Raw genomic sequence first — 16217 nt, 5'->3', positions numbered from 1 at the left:
AATTTTTAAAGGTTATACTCCACTTATTGACTTCCCTGATGGCTCAGATGGTTAAGAATATGCCTGCAATGCAAGAGACCTGAGTTCAGTCCCTGGGTTGGGAATATCCCCTGGAGAAGGAATGGCAGCCCATTCCAGTATTCTTGCCTGGAGAATTCCATGGACAGGGGAGCCTGACTGACTACAGTCCCTGGGATCTCAAAAAGTCAGACATGACTGAACGACTAAGCACACACACACACATATTTCACTTATAGTTATTATAAACTACTGGCTTGTCTTATTTTGTTCCTATTTTATTTCTTCTCTCTTTCTGAAACTCTTATTATTGACATGAGCAATTCCTTGATTTGGCTGGTGATTGTCTTTCCGTTTGTTTCCCAACTATTTTTTTTTTCCTTGCTCTATTTTCTGAAAGATTTCTTCAACTTTATACCCCAGCCTTTATTTTGAGTTTCAAAATTTTCTGCTTATGCATTTTTGATTTTCAAAAGCTTTTTTTTCATTTCTAAATGCTCCTTTTTTATAGCTTTCTCATTCTGTACTATGGATATGCTGTTTTATCTCTGAGGATATAATTGTTGTTTTTTAAGTTTCTCCAGTGTGTGTGTATGTATGCTGGTGTCCCTCTTTCATATTGGAAGCTTTCCTTAGATATCTGGTCATTCTTGCCTGTATACTCATGCCTAAGACTGGAGAACTAAAAAGATGATAAAAATTCTGGGTGTGTGGGTGTGACTTGCCCACTTTGAGCTTCACAGTGAAGTAATTTTGCCTGTTTCTTGGGAAAGACCTAAAGTCAGTATCTGTACACCTTTCTTTTTGAGCTGATATGATTCCCTGGAGATATTTTTCATCTCCTGCATGGAAGATGAGAGTTTGGCTGCTGATGTTCTGGGATCCAGTGGGAGATTAAGGCTGTTGGTCAGAGCATCAGTGTGCATATGGCTCTTTTGGCCCAGTTCCCATAGCCTCAGCTATAATGGCATCGCCTAATACAGAGACCTCCTGTTACACCTTCTTCAGAGAACATTCCTCCAGTCTTCTCACTCGATTAGGGAGGGGAAGGCTTATGGCATCTTGGAATGTGGGGGAAATTAGGAATTATAATACACGTCAAAATACAAAAATGAAAGTACCCATCACATAGCTTTTCCTGTTCTTTTCTCCCCTTTAATCCCCGCTTCATCCCGGGTGATGCCCTTTGCTGAATCTTTTGAGGATTCTGCGCTATAAATAAGGTTAGGTCTCAGCCTCTCACTGCCAGGTTGAGGTTTGTTCAACTACTTACCTGCTTTACAGCTGTCAAAGGTTAGTTGTCATTGTCTCCTCTCTCTTGATGTTATTTGCAAAAGAAAACCCTTTACTATGGTTTTAGGGTTTTCTGGAGTGTTTAAAATCAGATGTATTTTCAATCTACCATGTTAACCCAATAGTTTCCCTGTTGACCTGCTATGTTCTCTCCTCATCTGGATTACTTTCTTCTATTTTGGCTATTAAAATTTCAGCTTCTGTGAAGGCTGAGCTCAATGCTGCTTTCATAAAAGTTTCCCAATATGGAAAACCTTGCTGTTTTTCTTTCCACATAACACATACCTTACTCTGATACCTGCCCCTCATACACCAGCACACACACTCTACAGGGTGACAGGTAAATAATAAGTAGTTTCTTAATATTATGGTAAGATATATAATAAGATCATATTATCTGTGTTTTCAGATTTTATGGTCACTCTCTGGATCATAACTTCTGGGTATCATGGGCAGAGCCTGAGATTTGGGTCTGGGTGCCAGCTCTAGCAGTTTCTCTTTGTGAGTTCTTGGACATGTTATTTAATCTCTCTGTGTTTGTTTCCTCATCCAAAAATAGAACCTACAAAATCAGGAGATGAAAACAGACCTACAGTATTAGGCAAAATCAAATTCAAAAATACATGAAAGGCATACCCTCAATATAGATATAGATATATTACCTGCTATTGTTGTTATTATCCCCTTTCTCCTTCACAGTGGAATTTGAAGTTCAAAGGACTTTATTGAATGTGGCAGGTACCCTGGTAATGTAATGGGCTGTGAGATATCAGTTGAGTATTTCCTATGACTCCTCTGGGTGCTCCCTGAAGAGCCCAGCAGAGTGCCTTTCAGGAGTAGGTATCCAAGAAATATTTGTTGAATTGAATAAAACATCTCAATATTTAGGGAGCTATTATATATGAAAGGCACAAGTATGCAGTCATGTGTGTGAGTATTGGTCCTTGGAGAGGTTGATATGCTTCATCTGTTCTAGAGTATTGAAAAAATCCAATTCTTCTGGCAGTGTGGCCTGTTTTTCCTTCTGAAGACCCTACAATGGAATGCATTTGGCTTAAATGTGACAGTCCCCTCAAGCTAAAGAAAGTCAAAAGTAGGGTTTGGTATAATCATGACCAAAAGTAGAATGATATGTCCTCTCATTGTTTTAGAAGCTGTACAGGCCTTGAAGCATTAAAGACAGCTTTCAGGTTTGGAAAACTGCCCTGTTGAGTCATGATGATCTCAGACTCTGTCTCACCCACGCTCTGTCTCTGTATGTGCTTATATATAATGCTTAGTGCGTATGTTTGTTGACTAGGGTTATTTACAGGAACATGGGAACTTTGCTACTTATGAACACATCAGCTCTTATTCACCTGTGGTCCTCTTTCTGAGTTTATGGAATCAGTTGCCTTGGAGACAATCATGACGTCACAAGCTGAGCACCATAACTTCATATGGGAATCAATTGAAGGAACAGATAGACTTCTAAGAGAAAAAGACACTGTCGTCATGTAAACGTTCTTGGTAACTGATATACCACAGAAGGAGAGAGAATGTAAAGATGTACATCAGCCTTCCCTGGGTTACTTGACATGACTCCTCTCAAAGCTTTCCATGAAGGATTCGTGTCTTTTTAACACAGGGGATAAAAGGTGGAAGAGGAAACCACAACAAAATGATCTTCCTTTGTTGAGTAGTGAATTTATGGAATACTAAGCCTCTTGAATTGTTAAATTTTAACATTTGGTTTTGTTTGCCCACCTTTTCTTCTTAAATTGCAGTCTCTCAAATTTAAATGTATGGAGCTGGCATTATTAAACTATGGATCCGGAGGCAGCAGTTGTGGGAAGGAAGGATTCTGCATTTCTAACAAGATCCCAGGTGATGCTGATGCTCCTGGTCCCCAGACCACAGGGAGGGATGAGGTCTTTAAACTCAGAGTCAAAAATAAGGACCTTATGGTTGAAAAGCTTCCGGTACACTTTCCTCTGGTTACCAACAATATTACTGTTTCCCAAATTCTGAGCCATGTGTTTCTTCACATTTTAACTTTTCTGAAATCGATGTGTAGCAGTCGAAAAAATTTACAGTTACTGAGCAGATGAGTAAATTGTGACATATGGGCTTGTTGTCTGAATATGTGTGAAATTTGTGGTTGGTAGAACTTGCTTACCCATTTGTCACCTCCATTATCTGCATTGGTAGCACCACATGGGGATCAAATTTTAACTTACATTTGTTCACTAATACTTTCATAAAAGACTTGATAGCACATTGAATTCATCTGGAAAACTAAAATATATCGATGCCTGGGTCCCAGATCCAGAGATTCTGAGACAGCTTTTCTCCCCAGATGATTCTAACATGCAGCAAACTTTGAGCTTACTGTGTTAAAATGTCTTCACAATGAACCTGCAGTTACAGAACACAAAAGCAATATGTTATAGGGTGCATGTCAGGCCATGTAGAGCAGGAGAAATCACCCCCATCTCTTAGAAGAGATCATAGACTTCTAAGCTCGGACAGGCTGGTTGTAAATTGAGTGGGACTCTCAGCCAGTGCTGGTTATCTCTCAAAGAAAGCATCCTGATCTTGTTCCAGAGATGGTGTCTCATATCTAGTGGCATGTCAAACCTGTCACCTTACCCAGTTGAAAATGCAGTTGAATTCTTGGCTTCATTCTGTATGCCTAAAAATCATACTGACCCTGAAAAGACAAAGGTCAAAGTCATGAGCACAGGTTATAAAAGCCACAAGTCCATGTGATACTAAACATGGATGCAAATGGCCAAGGATGTGTCCAAACATTTCTTTCATCCCTAGTGTGAAGACAGGTTGGACTTAAATTTAGATCGTGATGTTAAATGAGAAATGGCCTTTGGTATAAGATGGATGCTTTGCAGGTGAGATGAAGACAAGGTTTCAGCTGCTGCTTGATGGGCTAGCTGGATCCCCCAAAGCCTCTGCCTTTCTGTCTGACAATCTGGCCTCCATCCTCCAGGGAATAGTCAAGGCCAGGGCATCATAGGCTAGTACTCCTACGGTGTAGCATTCAAAACTGGAGGCCCTGACCTTACAGTCACAACTGGTTTCTTTAGGTGGGTCAGTTTCTTACAGAATAGAGAAGTCAGATACTTAAATGTCTCCTGGCCACTGATCTCGGTGGTCAGCCCAAGCCTGTGCTACAGGTGCCCTACCAGTCATGGGAATTGTCGTGTACACTAGGAGGAAGCAAACTGATTGGATTTAGCATCTCATTCTTCACACACACACACACATCCTTGAAAGGGGACATAGCTCTGGAGAGGGGGAGCTGGAATGAATTTGTTCGCAAGGTAGGCCCTGGGGGGAATGTAAGCAGCTTGAGGAAATGGGGGTTCTAGGGAGATTCCCCAAAGAAGGGCAGAGTACTTGGTTTGGCAGGTTTGGTCTAATTGAGACCCACTGTCTGCTACTCCATCCTGAATATGACCCAGGGCTGAGCTGGACCTCAGAGGGGAACCAGTGCCTGGAAAGACACAAGCAAGACTGAGCCTAGGCAGTGGTTCCTGACCTCAGCAAACACCTGTGTGATGCTGTGGATGCGCTGTCTCAGGTTCCCCCAGCCCTGTCGGGTTTCACCTATAGCTACAGTGGCCAGTTCACAGAAACACTGACAGCTTCCCTCTCACGTGTCTGACCTCACCCAAGGCCAGCTTCTCCTGTGCTCCAGTTATCATTCACCTTTGCAGAGACTCAGTTCTGTGGTCAGAACCACTCTCCTAAAACATTAGTTTTTGTGTGTTAGATTTTGCCTGGTGGTGGTGGTTTAGTTGATAAGTCGTGTCTTTTCTGTGACCCCATGGACTGTAGCCCACCAGGCTCATCTGTCCATGGGATTTTCCAGGCAAGAATACTGAAGTTGGTTGCCATTTCCTTTTCTAAGATTTTTCCTATTAACATATTAAAAACCTTGATATTATTTATTTAAAAAACAACAGTAAGTCTCCTTTCACTTCAAAGCTTCCTAAGCATGCTTTCTAAAATTATTTTTTTCACCTCTCATTCTTACTTAAGCATTCATCCACAACCCTGAAATGGCTGTTATTTGGGGTCAATGATGACTTACTTTTTTGTTTGTCATCAATGGTCTAGCCTCATTTTACTTTTAACAGTTTTTTTGACATGGCAGGCCACACCCTCTTTCTTGAAATCTTCTCTTCTGTAGAATACTCTGGTTCTCTGATCCCACATTCGCCTGGTATTCCTTCTGCCTCACTGGCCTATTCTCATCATTCCTCCCAAATTCCAGACTTCTAAGTTCAAGTGCCTGAGAGCTTTGTCTTTAGCCCTTTCTTTTTTCACCGTCTCTTTGGTGATCTTGTCAAATCCTTGGAGTATAAATCCAAACCATTTCAAACTGAAACCTCGTATCTAATACCTCCATTTGGGTATCTGTGAAGCATTTCAAAATTAATATGGCCAAGAAAGAGCTCTTGTTTCCTCTCAGTTCTAAAGCTACTGTCTCTCCCACACCCGTAGCCCTTTCCATCTTTTCTTATTAGACAACCAGAGTCCCAGTTGCCTAGGTCTAAAATCTCCATTAATTCCTTTTCTCTCTCATACCTTCCATCATTGAGTCTCATCAGCTCCACCCCAAGACAACTTCCACATCGTTTGTGATTCATGTGTGTTGGTACATGTATTGATAGTTTTTTTTTGCTGAAAAGAATAGTAGTTGATTGTAGATACTACTGTTGTTTGCCCACTTATCAGCTGATGGACATTTACGTTGTTTCCAGTTTTGGATGATAATGAGAAAAACTGATATAAATATTTGCATACAGATTTATATATGTACCTTTTTATTGAAGTATAGTCAATGTATTACATAAGTTATAAGTGTAAAATATCGTGATTCACAAGTTTTAAACGTTATACTCCATTTATGTCTATTGTTGTTCAGTCGCTAAGTTATGTTCAACTCTTTGCAACCCTGTGGACGGTAGCATGCCAGCCTTCTCCATCCTCCACATTTCCCTGGAGTTTGCTTAAATTCATGTCCATTGAGTTGGTGATGCTATCTATAAACATCTCATCCTCTGCAGCTTCTTCTCCTTTTGCCTTCAGTCTTTCCCAGCATCAGGTTCTATCCCAATGAGTCAACTCCTCACATGAGGTGCCCAAAGTATTGGAGCTTCAGCTTCAGCATCAGTCCTTCCAATGAATATTTAGGGCTGATTTCCTTTAGGACTGACTGGTTTGATCTCCTTACAGTACAATGGGCTCTCAGGAGCCTTTTCCAGCAGCACAATTCAAAAACATCAGTTCTTTCACTTCTTTGTGATCCACCTCTCACATCCATACGTGATTACTGGAAAAAACATAGCTTTGACTAGATGGACCTTTGTCAGCAAAGTTATGTCTCTGCTTTTTAAATGCTGTCTAGGTTTGTTATTGCTTTCCTTCCAAGAAGCAAGCATCTTTTAATTTCATGGCTATAGTCACTGTCCACAGTGATTTTGGAGCCCAAGAAAAGAAAATCTGTCACTGCTTCTACATTTTCCCCTTCTATCTGCCATGAAGTGATGGGACCAGATGCCATGATCTTAGTTTTTTGAATGTTGAATTTCAAGCCATCTTTTTCACTCTCCTCTTTCATCCTCATCGGGAGGCTAGCTCCATTTATATGTATACATATGTTTTTATTTCTCTTGGTTAAGTACCTAGGAGTAAGATTTCTGGGTTGTGTAGTAAATAGATGTTTAAGATTGCAATGAGCTTCTAAACTGTATTCCAATATGGCTGTATTGTTTTGTATTTCTACTCTCAGTGACTGAAAAGTTCCAAAGCTCTGCATCCTTGTCAGAACTTTGTATTTTCAAGACTTAATTTTTCTTAGTCATCCTAATAGATGAGTAGTATATTTCATTACAGTTTCAATTTGCATACCCCTGATGGTTAGTCAAGACTCTTGAGAGTCCCTTGGCCTGCAAAGAGATCAAACCAGTCAATCCTAAAGGAAATGAGTCCTAAATATTCATTGGAAGGACTGATGCTGAAGCTGAAACTCCAATACTTTGGCCACTTGATGCAAACAACTGACTCATTGGAAAAGACCCTGATGCTAGGAAAGATTGAAGGCAGGAGGAGAAGGGGATGACAGAGGATGAGATGTTGGATGGCATCACCAACTCGATGGACATGAGTTTGGGCAAGCTTCAGGAGATGGTGAAGGACAGGGAAGCCTGGTGTGCTACAGTCCATGGAGTTGCAAGGAGTCGGACACAACCGAGCAATGGAACAACAACATATACTGCTAGTGGGAATGTAAAATGTTGTAGCCACTTTGGAAGATAGGCAATTCCACAAATGATTAAACAGAGTTACCATATGACTCGGCAATTCCACTCCTATTTTATATCCAAGAGAAATGAAAAGCTTGTTCAGTTCAGTTCAATTCAGTCACGCAGTCGTGTCCGACTCTTTGTAACCCCATGAATCGCAGCACGCCAGGCCTCCCTGTCCATCACCAACTCCTGGAGTTTAGCCAAACTCAAGTCCATCAAGTCGGTGATGTCATCCAGCCATCTCATCCTCTGTTGTCCCCTTCTCCTCCTGCCCCCAATCCTTCCCAGCATCAGGGTCTTTTCTAATGAGTCAACTCTTCTCATGAGGTGGCCAAAGTATTGGAGTTTCAGCTTCAACATCAGTCCTTCCAAAGAACACCCAGGACTGATCTCCTTTAGGATGGACTGGTTGGATCTTCTTGCAGTCCGAGGGACTCTCAAGAGTCTTCTCCAACACCACAGTTCAAAAGCATCAATTCTTCGGCACTAGGCTTTCTTCACATTCCAACTCTCACATCCATACATGACTATTGGAAAAACCATAGCCTTGACTAGACAGACCTTTGTTGGCAAAGTACAGTCTCTGCTTTATAATATGCTGTCTAGGTTGGTCATAACTTTCCTTCCAAGGAGAAAGTGTCTTTTAATTTCATGGCTGCAATCACCATGTGCAGTGACTTGAGAGCCCCCAAATTAAAGTCAGCCACTGTTTCCACTGTTTCCCCATCTATTTGCCATGGAGTGATGGGACCAGATGCCATGATCTTCGTTTTCTGAATGTTGAGCTTTAAGCCAACTTTTTCACTCTCCTCTCTTGCTTTCATCAAGAGGCTTTTTAGTTCCCCTTCACTTTCTGCCATAAGGGTGGTGTCATCTCCATATCTGAGATTATTGATATTTCTCCTGGCAGTCTTGATTCCAGCTTGTGCTTCTTCCAGCCCAGTGTTTCTCACGATGTACTGTGCATATAAGTTAAATAAACAGGGTGACAATATACAGCTTTGACGTACTCCTTTTCCTATTTGGAACCAGTCTGTTGTTCCATGTCCAGTTCTAACTGTTGCTTCCTGACCTGCATGCAGGTTTCTCAAGAAGCAGGTCAGGTGGTCTGGTATTCCCATCTCTTTCAGAGTTTTCCACAGTTTATTGTGATCCACACAGTCAAAGGCTTTGGCATAGTCAATAAAGCAGAAATAGATGTTTTTCTGGAATTCTCTTGCGTTTTCGATGACCCAGCAGATGTTAGCAATTTGATCTCTGGTTCCTCTGCCTTTTCTAAAACCAGCTTGAACATCTGGAAGTTCACGGTCCACATATTGCTGAAGCCTGGCTTGGAGAATTTTGAGCGTTACTTTACTAGCGTGTGAGATGAGTGCAATTGTGTGGTCGTTTGAGCATTCTTTGGCATTGCCTTTCTTTGGGATTGGGATGAAAACTGACCTTTTCCAGTCCTGTGGCCACTGCTGAGTTTTCCAAACTTGCTGGCATATTGAGTGCAGCACTTTCACAGCATCATCTTTCAGGATTTGAAATAGCTCAACTGGAATTCCATCATCTCCACTAGCTTTATTCGTAGTGATGCTTTCTAAAGCCCACTTGACTTCACATTCCAGTATGTCTGGCTCTAGATGAGTGTGAGTGATCACACCATCATGATTATCTGGGTCATGAAGATCTTTTTTGTATAGTTCTTCTGTGTATTCTTGCCACCTCTTCTTAATATCTTTTGCTTCTGTTAGGTCCATACCATTTCTGTCCTTTATTGAGCTCATCTTTGATGAAATGTTCCCTTGGTATCTCTAATTTTCTTGAAGAGATCTGTAGTCTTTCCTATTCTATTGTTTTCCTCTATTTCTTTGCATTGAGCTGAGGAAAGCTTTCTTACCTCTCCTTGCTATTCTTTGGAATTCTGCATTCAAATGGGTGTATCTTCCCTTTTCTCCCTTGCTTTTCACTTCTCTGCTTCTCTTCTTTTCACACCTATTTGTAAGGCCTCCTCAGACAGCCATTTTGATTTTTTGCATTCCTTTTTCTTGGGGATGGTCTTGATTCCTGTCTCCTGTACAATGTCACGAAACTGTCCATAGTTCATCAGGCACTAAGTTTATCCAAATTGGCTAGTTGCAATGTTTGTTCTCTGTTCATGTTTTTCAGTTTCATTTTAAAACTTATTTAAACATTTTATGTAAATTATTTTATGTTCTACATCTAGGAATTTCATCATCTGATGTTCCTGGAAGTCTGATTGTTCTTCCTACCAGGCTCCTCTGTCCATGGAATTTCCCAGGCAAGAATACTGGAGTGGGTAGCCATCCCTTCTCCAGGGGATCTTCCTGACCCAGGGATCAAACCTGGGTCTCCTGCATTGCAGGCAGAGTCTTTACTGACTGAGCCACCTTGGAAGCCCCTTTTTGTATCTCGTGGCTCTTAGAGTAGCTTGACTCCTTACAAATTTAGTAATTTTTCCATAAAAATTTTGCTTTCATTGAAGTAGGATCATGAGGTACTTGAAGAGCAGGTACTTTCGTCTAAGACAATTTCTATTTCCTTTTACTGGGATCCAAGGACCATTTTAATTTCTCATTGAGGTTTCCTTACCATCCAAGATAGAATAGATTTGAACCCCAGACTATTCTTTTCTCCAAATGAAATTGCAGTTGAGAGATACAGGCTTCTACTATGGCTGCTTTTTCTAGTCTATTTCCCCCTAGCCTTTCACTGAGAAGTAGGATCCTCATCACCATCTCTCCATCCTATGTTTGCCCAGTGATCATTAATCCTCAAAGCTCTAGGCTCCAAATAACATTGCCCTAGGGCAGACGCTGCTTCCCTTAACTCACTGCTCTGGTTTCAGTTCACAAAGCAGCTTTTTGCCCTTGTGGGTCTACCTTACTTTCTCATAGTTTCAGCTATGCATTAAAAAGTATATTGTAATTGATTCTGCACTATAGGTTCTGCAACAGGAGGATTTTCAGAGGAGTTGATCTGCCATACTGCTGGAAGCAAAATTCCCTGCCCAACTCTGTGACCTCATCTCCCCTGAGTCTCACCTCCTTTGCTCTGCTCCAGGCACATTTGTCTTCTTTCTGTAACTCATCGTATAAACCTCACAGCTGTCTCAGAGTCTTTTTACCCTGTATTTGTTTTCCTTAGAAGGCTCTTTCCTCTGATTCTGATTCTTCATGTGGTTGCAGTTTATCACCATTCAGTCTCGGCTCAAATGTCACAGCCTCAGATTCTTCCCTGATCACTTTTAGTTACTTTCTCTCACTTTAGCCTAATATGTCTTCTGCAGATAACTTTCCAGAATTTAAAATTAGCTTATTGATTGATTGATTTGTGTTTCATTCTCTAGAATATAAACTGCTGAAGGGCAGGGAAGCCTGATCTGGAAAAGCGGAAACACATGGACATGCTAAAAATAAATATTTGTTGACAGGTTTGGTGATATCCCTGTTCTTTATCTTCTGCTGAGATACCCCTCCACAATCTTTTAGGTTGGAAACTGGGGCCATTCTCAGAGTTAAAATAGCCAGCTTACTATAGGAGGACCACCATGGAAGTGCCATGCTCTGTATTCTAACAGGCACATAACCTATGTGTGTATGTGTGTTTGTATTTGTATAAATGAGTTGTAAATGTGGAAAATGTGTTTTCAGGGATATGGTGGAATGATCTCTTCTTTAATTCATAGCTTGGTCCCATCATTGTTTAAGAGTTCTGTAGCTGGGTCTATGAGAGAATCTCCAAATTTCTCCCAATGCTTAAAACACTGGAAAGGGTCTTTCTGGTGGCAGGCAAGTGATTAACTCACTTATGAAGGTTTCTTTGAAATTCACAAGTTTTATTTTTGACTCTGAATGAATAAATGATAATCCTTTCACTGAAAGTTCTAAATATTGTTGTAGATAGAATATGTCACCAGGGATATTGACTAGAAATGTAGTCAAATGACTATGACCCAAGAATTTTGAGCCAGGTTGGATGTGTGAGTTATGTGTTCTATAGAGGTAATATTAAAAATATTTACCAACCACCGCTGCATGGATGCTGGGTTTAGCACTAGAGCAGGAGGTCCCCTACTGTGCTAGGTTAAGTTGTGAGGAGGCATCCATAGGTTTTCATATTTATTCTCAAACTATTAATAACAGGGAAACTATTAATAATAAACTATAATTTATTTGCCAGCTCTTCTTAAACTTTTTCAAACAATGCCTCTTAGTCTCTCTCCCATGTATTAGTATTGGTTTCATCAGTGTATGATACTAGTTTTAGAGAACTTAGTTATTTACAACTCTTTCTCAGAAGAGTTGCTTTCAAAAATCTTTTTGAAATGACTGACTTTGCAGAGAAGCACCCATCTGTTAAGAGAGCAACTATAATCTCCTTTCTATTTCTTCATTACGGGTGAGCAACATAAGCATAGTTAATCTGGAAACTTTTGATTTCATCATAACGCTTAGTTTAGGCTTCTGCTTCCTCAAGTCTTTTACCAGAACTGCACATAAATTCATGTGAGGGTACTTGTCTTCCTTTCTTCTAATCTCCTGGGATGGGGGTTGTTGTGATACAATGGAAAGAGCCTGGCTTTTAGAGCCTGAAGACTTTTGGAGAAGACCAAAGAGCCAGTTCCTAACAAGTGCCTGTAACATAGAGTGGTTCCTCAAAAATGTTTGTTGAACCTGAGGTATATGTGTGAAGGGAACCCAGATGCTCTTAATAATTCACAACCTGGATAATTAGACTCAGTATTCAGTGTCTACAAATTCACTCAGTCTTCTGATGGAACCCAAGGATGTAGTAGGCTTGCTGTTGACTGTTGCATAGCCAATCTATTGATAGATATAAGGTCCCAACACCTTTCTTGGGGTCTTCCCAAAACACTTTTGGGGTTGCAATTATAGTTTTTTTTTTTTCCAAAATTTGACCAACATAGGGGAATAGTTTAACAATTATATCAAGGGAAAATAGAAATATCTTTCTTATAATTTAACTGGACCTCAGTTTAAAAAAAGTAACTTTTAAATTTTGTTAAATGTAGACTGTGCCATATAAAAAGGAGATGGGGATAAGTTTGACATTGTACAGCAGAAAAGAAACAATTAACAGAAATATTGCATTTGTGGTGAGAGGAAGAGCAGTTGAAGTTTGGGAGGGGGTGTGCTAAGAGAAGGGCAGGAAAAAAAACAAACTGTTTTACAAATGAGATTTCTTTAGCTTCCAGAAATAGATAAAGTAGTTTACATACTCCTGCACATCTGTGTAGACTTGCAAAATGTGCTTTGCCTAATTCTTAGGTTGTACTGTTTATGCTATTGGTATGCAGAAGACCAGTGCCATTTTAATATTTATGATGTTAACAACCCACCCCATCCCAGCCTCTGCTTATAATGGTGCATCAGGGCTAGCAGCAGAATTTCAAAGATCATGGAATTTAGAGTCAGAAGGAACACTGGATAGCAACTCTTATTCTTCAGGAGAAAAAAAGATCTCTTTTCTAGCTTCAGTCAAAAATGCTTTTATTTTCTAGGCAAAGTCAGTAGGATGATTACAAACCATATTAAGGGGAAAAAAATGCCCTGTTGGAAACTACAGAACTCTATCTTGGCTGCTGGGCCTAGATGTGTGCGTGCCTATGTGCTCAGTCGCTTCAGTCACGTCCTACTCTTTGCGACCCCACAGACTGCAGCCCGCCAGGCTCCTGTGTCCATGGGATTCTCCAGGCAAGAATACTGAGTGGGTTGCCATTCCCTTCTCCAGAGGATCTTCCAGACCCAGGGATTGCATCCTGCATTTCAGGCAGATTCTTTACCTCTGAGCCATCAGCGAAGCCCTGCTGGGCTTAGATATTCAGATCAAAGTATGCAGTCCAGTTAGCATAAGTATATTCCGCAGAAGAAAAGAAGCTCCTCCCAGATGGATTGTCCCTTCTAGATGTTTTTTCCCTGTTATGGTTCTGTTTGTTATTGTTAAGTTTTTCCAGAAGCTCCAGATACTGCAACAATTTCAAGTTCTAATCAATTCTCCACACCCCCTCCCCCAGTGTAAGATGTGTTAATTGCATTCCCATTTCAATTAGTTGTACACATTCATCTGTTCTCAGCTCCTGCCTAGTGCATGGCTCTTCACTCTGCACCTTTCCTGGCAGATCCTAACAATCCTTTCCCTTGTCCCACAGTTTCTGTGATGGCCCAGCCTCATCACTCGGCCTCTGCTGCTCTATATCCCATAGCCCTTTCTGGGGATGAGGACTCGATTTGTGATCCCTCCTGGCTCTCCATCTCCATGACCGTCCCACCATCTGAACAGCAAGCCACCTCTCTAAATGTGGGATGAAGCATCAGAAAGGCTGACCCTCTCTTCAGAAAAAGGGCTTTGCTCATTCTTTGAGTTTTTCTGTGGTTTCTTAGGTATAACTAGAGCTCTCATTTCTTTTGAAAATAACTTTTCTTTAAAAACAAATATACCAAAGCACCTAATGCATTTACCAGTTCATTTCACTTTTGATCCAACAATTATCTATAACAATATAATGAGTCCATATTGCCTGTTCATAAAGAAGCACATTTGCAGTGTAAAGCTGTCTTTGGGAGTAAATAAAAAGCTAAAGATCCTGAGCTCTGTGACCCCACAGACTCTGCGCACCACTCCCCAGCTCCAGTCTGCAGACCAGGCCAGGGGGATCACCTGCGCTGACTCCCACTTGGCTAGAATTCTAGTTTTCACATGTCTGAGGGGTACACGTCTTTGCAGAGTGCCTCTCCAATTCCCTTTTCCTCTCTGGTTCCGCTGTTAGTACTTGATCTGGGAATAATTTTAAAATGAATGAGAAAAGCAGCAAAGCAAGCAGGTGTTTCTTTTTCCTTTTCTTCTTTCCACTTCTCTTTCTTGTTTTCTATTCCCTTTGTCTTCACCTTTTTTTATGTCTCCAACTTCCCTTTCTGTTCAAAACTGAACACTGCGGTCCAGTTAAAGCCCCTCCCACGGGGGCTGAGAGGGAGGCAGGGCATCAAGATTGTGTGGTGACCTCACATCCCTGTAGGGCTCAAACTCAGATGTTATCTCCAAACAAGCAGAGAGACACTCATAGGTTGAAAGAAGTCACGACTGAACCATCCTGCCCAGGGTTTGCTATAGCTTTTTTTTTTTTTAATCCTTAATTATCTTATAAAAGCACAATTTAATTTGTTAAATACAAACATATAAAATACATGAAATTTTTGTAAATTTATTGTTTTATTTAAAGTATTTAAAGTATCTCCTTCCCCTGAAAAAAGAAAGGAAGGGAGAAGAAAGGAAGGAGAGGAGTGAGCATGGCATGGATGAGCCCTTTCTCACTCTGAGAGTCTGTGGCTATGGAAAGAAAGGGTGCGATGACCCAGTGGTCCTCCTGGCTCCATCACTGACCGAGAAAACCTCCTCCTCTGAGCCTTGCCGTCTTCAGATATGAATTGAAGTGATAGATCACAAGTCTTTTATGATTTCCCCCAGAGGTGGCAACTACCCATGATTCTGATGGCCCTTTTGTAGAAGTGATGGGTTTAAAGTTAGTGCTTCATGTTCCAGATTTTCATGGAGAAGGAAAAAAAGACCTGATTATTTTTCCTTGTCTTGTTCCGGAGATGCTTAGAAAGCAAGCATTTGTCAAACATCACTTGGAGCAGCCAGGTTTAGCAGCATGGCTGAATCAGGCTACCAGGAGCAAAGCCAAGCACAGGATGTAGGACTTAGCTAAATTCTCCGGCAGAGGCCTGGGAGACAAGGTCTTTTGAGAAGCATTGACTGTATCAGGAATTGAAATGAGCTGGAGAGGCTGGTGAAAGCAGGATTTCTCATGACAAATGCAGATGTGACCAGCAGGGGTTTTGCCTACAGGAAGAATACAGAGGAGGTCCTTGGAGACGCATCTATCATACCCACAAATACTTCCTTAAAAGCTACCTTTAAATAATGGAAAATGCATGTTAATGCATATGGACAATGGAAGCCTGAGGTAGCCTCCTGTTGTATGGTATGTAGAATAATAGCTGAGCCTCGGTGTCTGCTGAGAGGCCAGATGTCTGCAGGGACAGAACCTGACTGAAATCCCAGCTTGCTTCTCACTTTGTCCATCACAGCTATTCTGACAGTGAATAATTTCTCATTCCTCCTTCAAGGTTTTCCAATTCTACACCCTTCATACAGTCAACCAGTAGTTTTCAAAACCCTAATGTGCCCTTGCCATCAATGTGAGTTAGTCAGTGCACCCCAGGATCCAGGCTGTGGGAGGGGAGCAGATTCAGGGATGAGATGTGGCAGCAGCTTGGTTAGCATCACTTGAAATGCAAACATATTCCAGTAGAGTTTATACTGATGTTCTCCCAAGTTAGAGGTCCATACAGAAAACTCAAATTTGGGAAAAATGTTGATACAATGAGAAAACTAACACTTACACATGAATGACTGATGTAGCCTTTGTATCATTGTGATCACACCTTCTGCCTGCTAGAAAGCAGGGGCTGAACCAGAAGATGTCCTGTGTTCTCTTTAAGGATGATGAGTTCAGCATTAAGCTCTATTCATTAGGCCAGCAGTTGCAGACAGAAGGAAAGA

The 16217-nt window shown here is 41.1% G+C and overlaps 1 protein-coding gene across 6 annotated transcripts in view; it reads left to right on the top strand.

The window, feature by feature from the left end:
• Positions 1-16217, top strand: part of LOC145544390 (uncharacterized) — a 475872-nt gene that overhangs the window by 342407 nt on the left and 117248 nt on the right. For 2 of the 6 annotated variants that reach the window (XR_014081382.1, XR_014081389.1), the window contains one exon: positions 3078-3315. The exons of 2 other annotated variants lie outside the window; for them this stretch is intronic. Coding sequence is in view for 1 of the 4 variants with exons in the window: in XM_081587272.1 (XP_081443398.1) it covers positions 3078-3177; positions 13804-13961 (258 nt within the window). In the remaining 3 variants the exon portion in view is untranslated. Of the gene's footprint in view, positions 1-3077; positions 3316-13803; positions 14843-16217 lie in introns of those variants that run through there. 2 more of the 6 variants (XM_081587272.1, XR_014081393.1) reach the window with 2 other exon arrangements.

This window comes from Giraffa tippelskirchi, chromosome 4 (assembly GCF_054371585.1).
Source record: "Giraffa tippelskirchi isolate mGirTip1 chromosome 4, T2T-mGirTip1v1.2.pri, whole genome shotgun sequence".
Taxonomy (NCBI): Eukaryota; Metazoa; Chordata; class Mammalia; order Artiodactyla; family Giraffidae; genus Giraffa; species Giraffa tippelskirchi.
The sequence above is the reverse complement of the archived record's forward strand: the minus strand, read 5'-3'. Positions and strand labels throughout refer to the sequence as shown.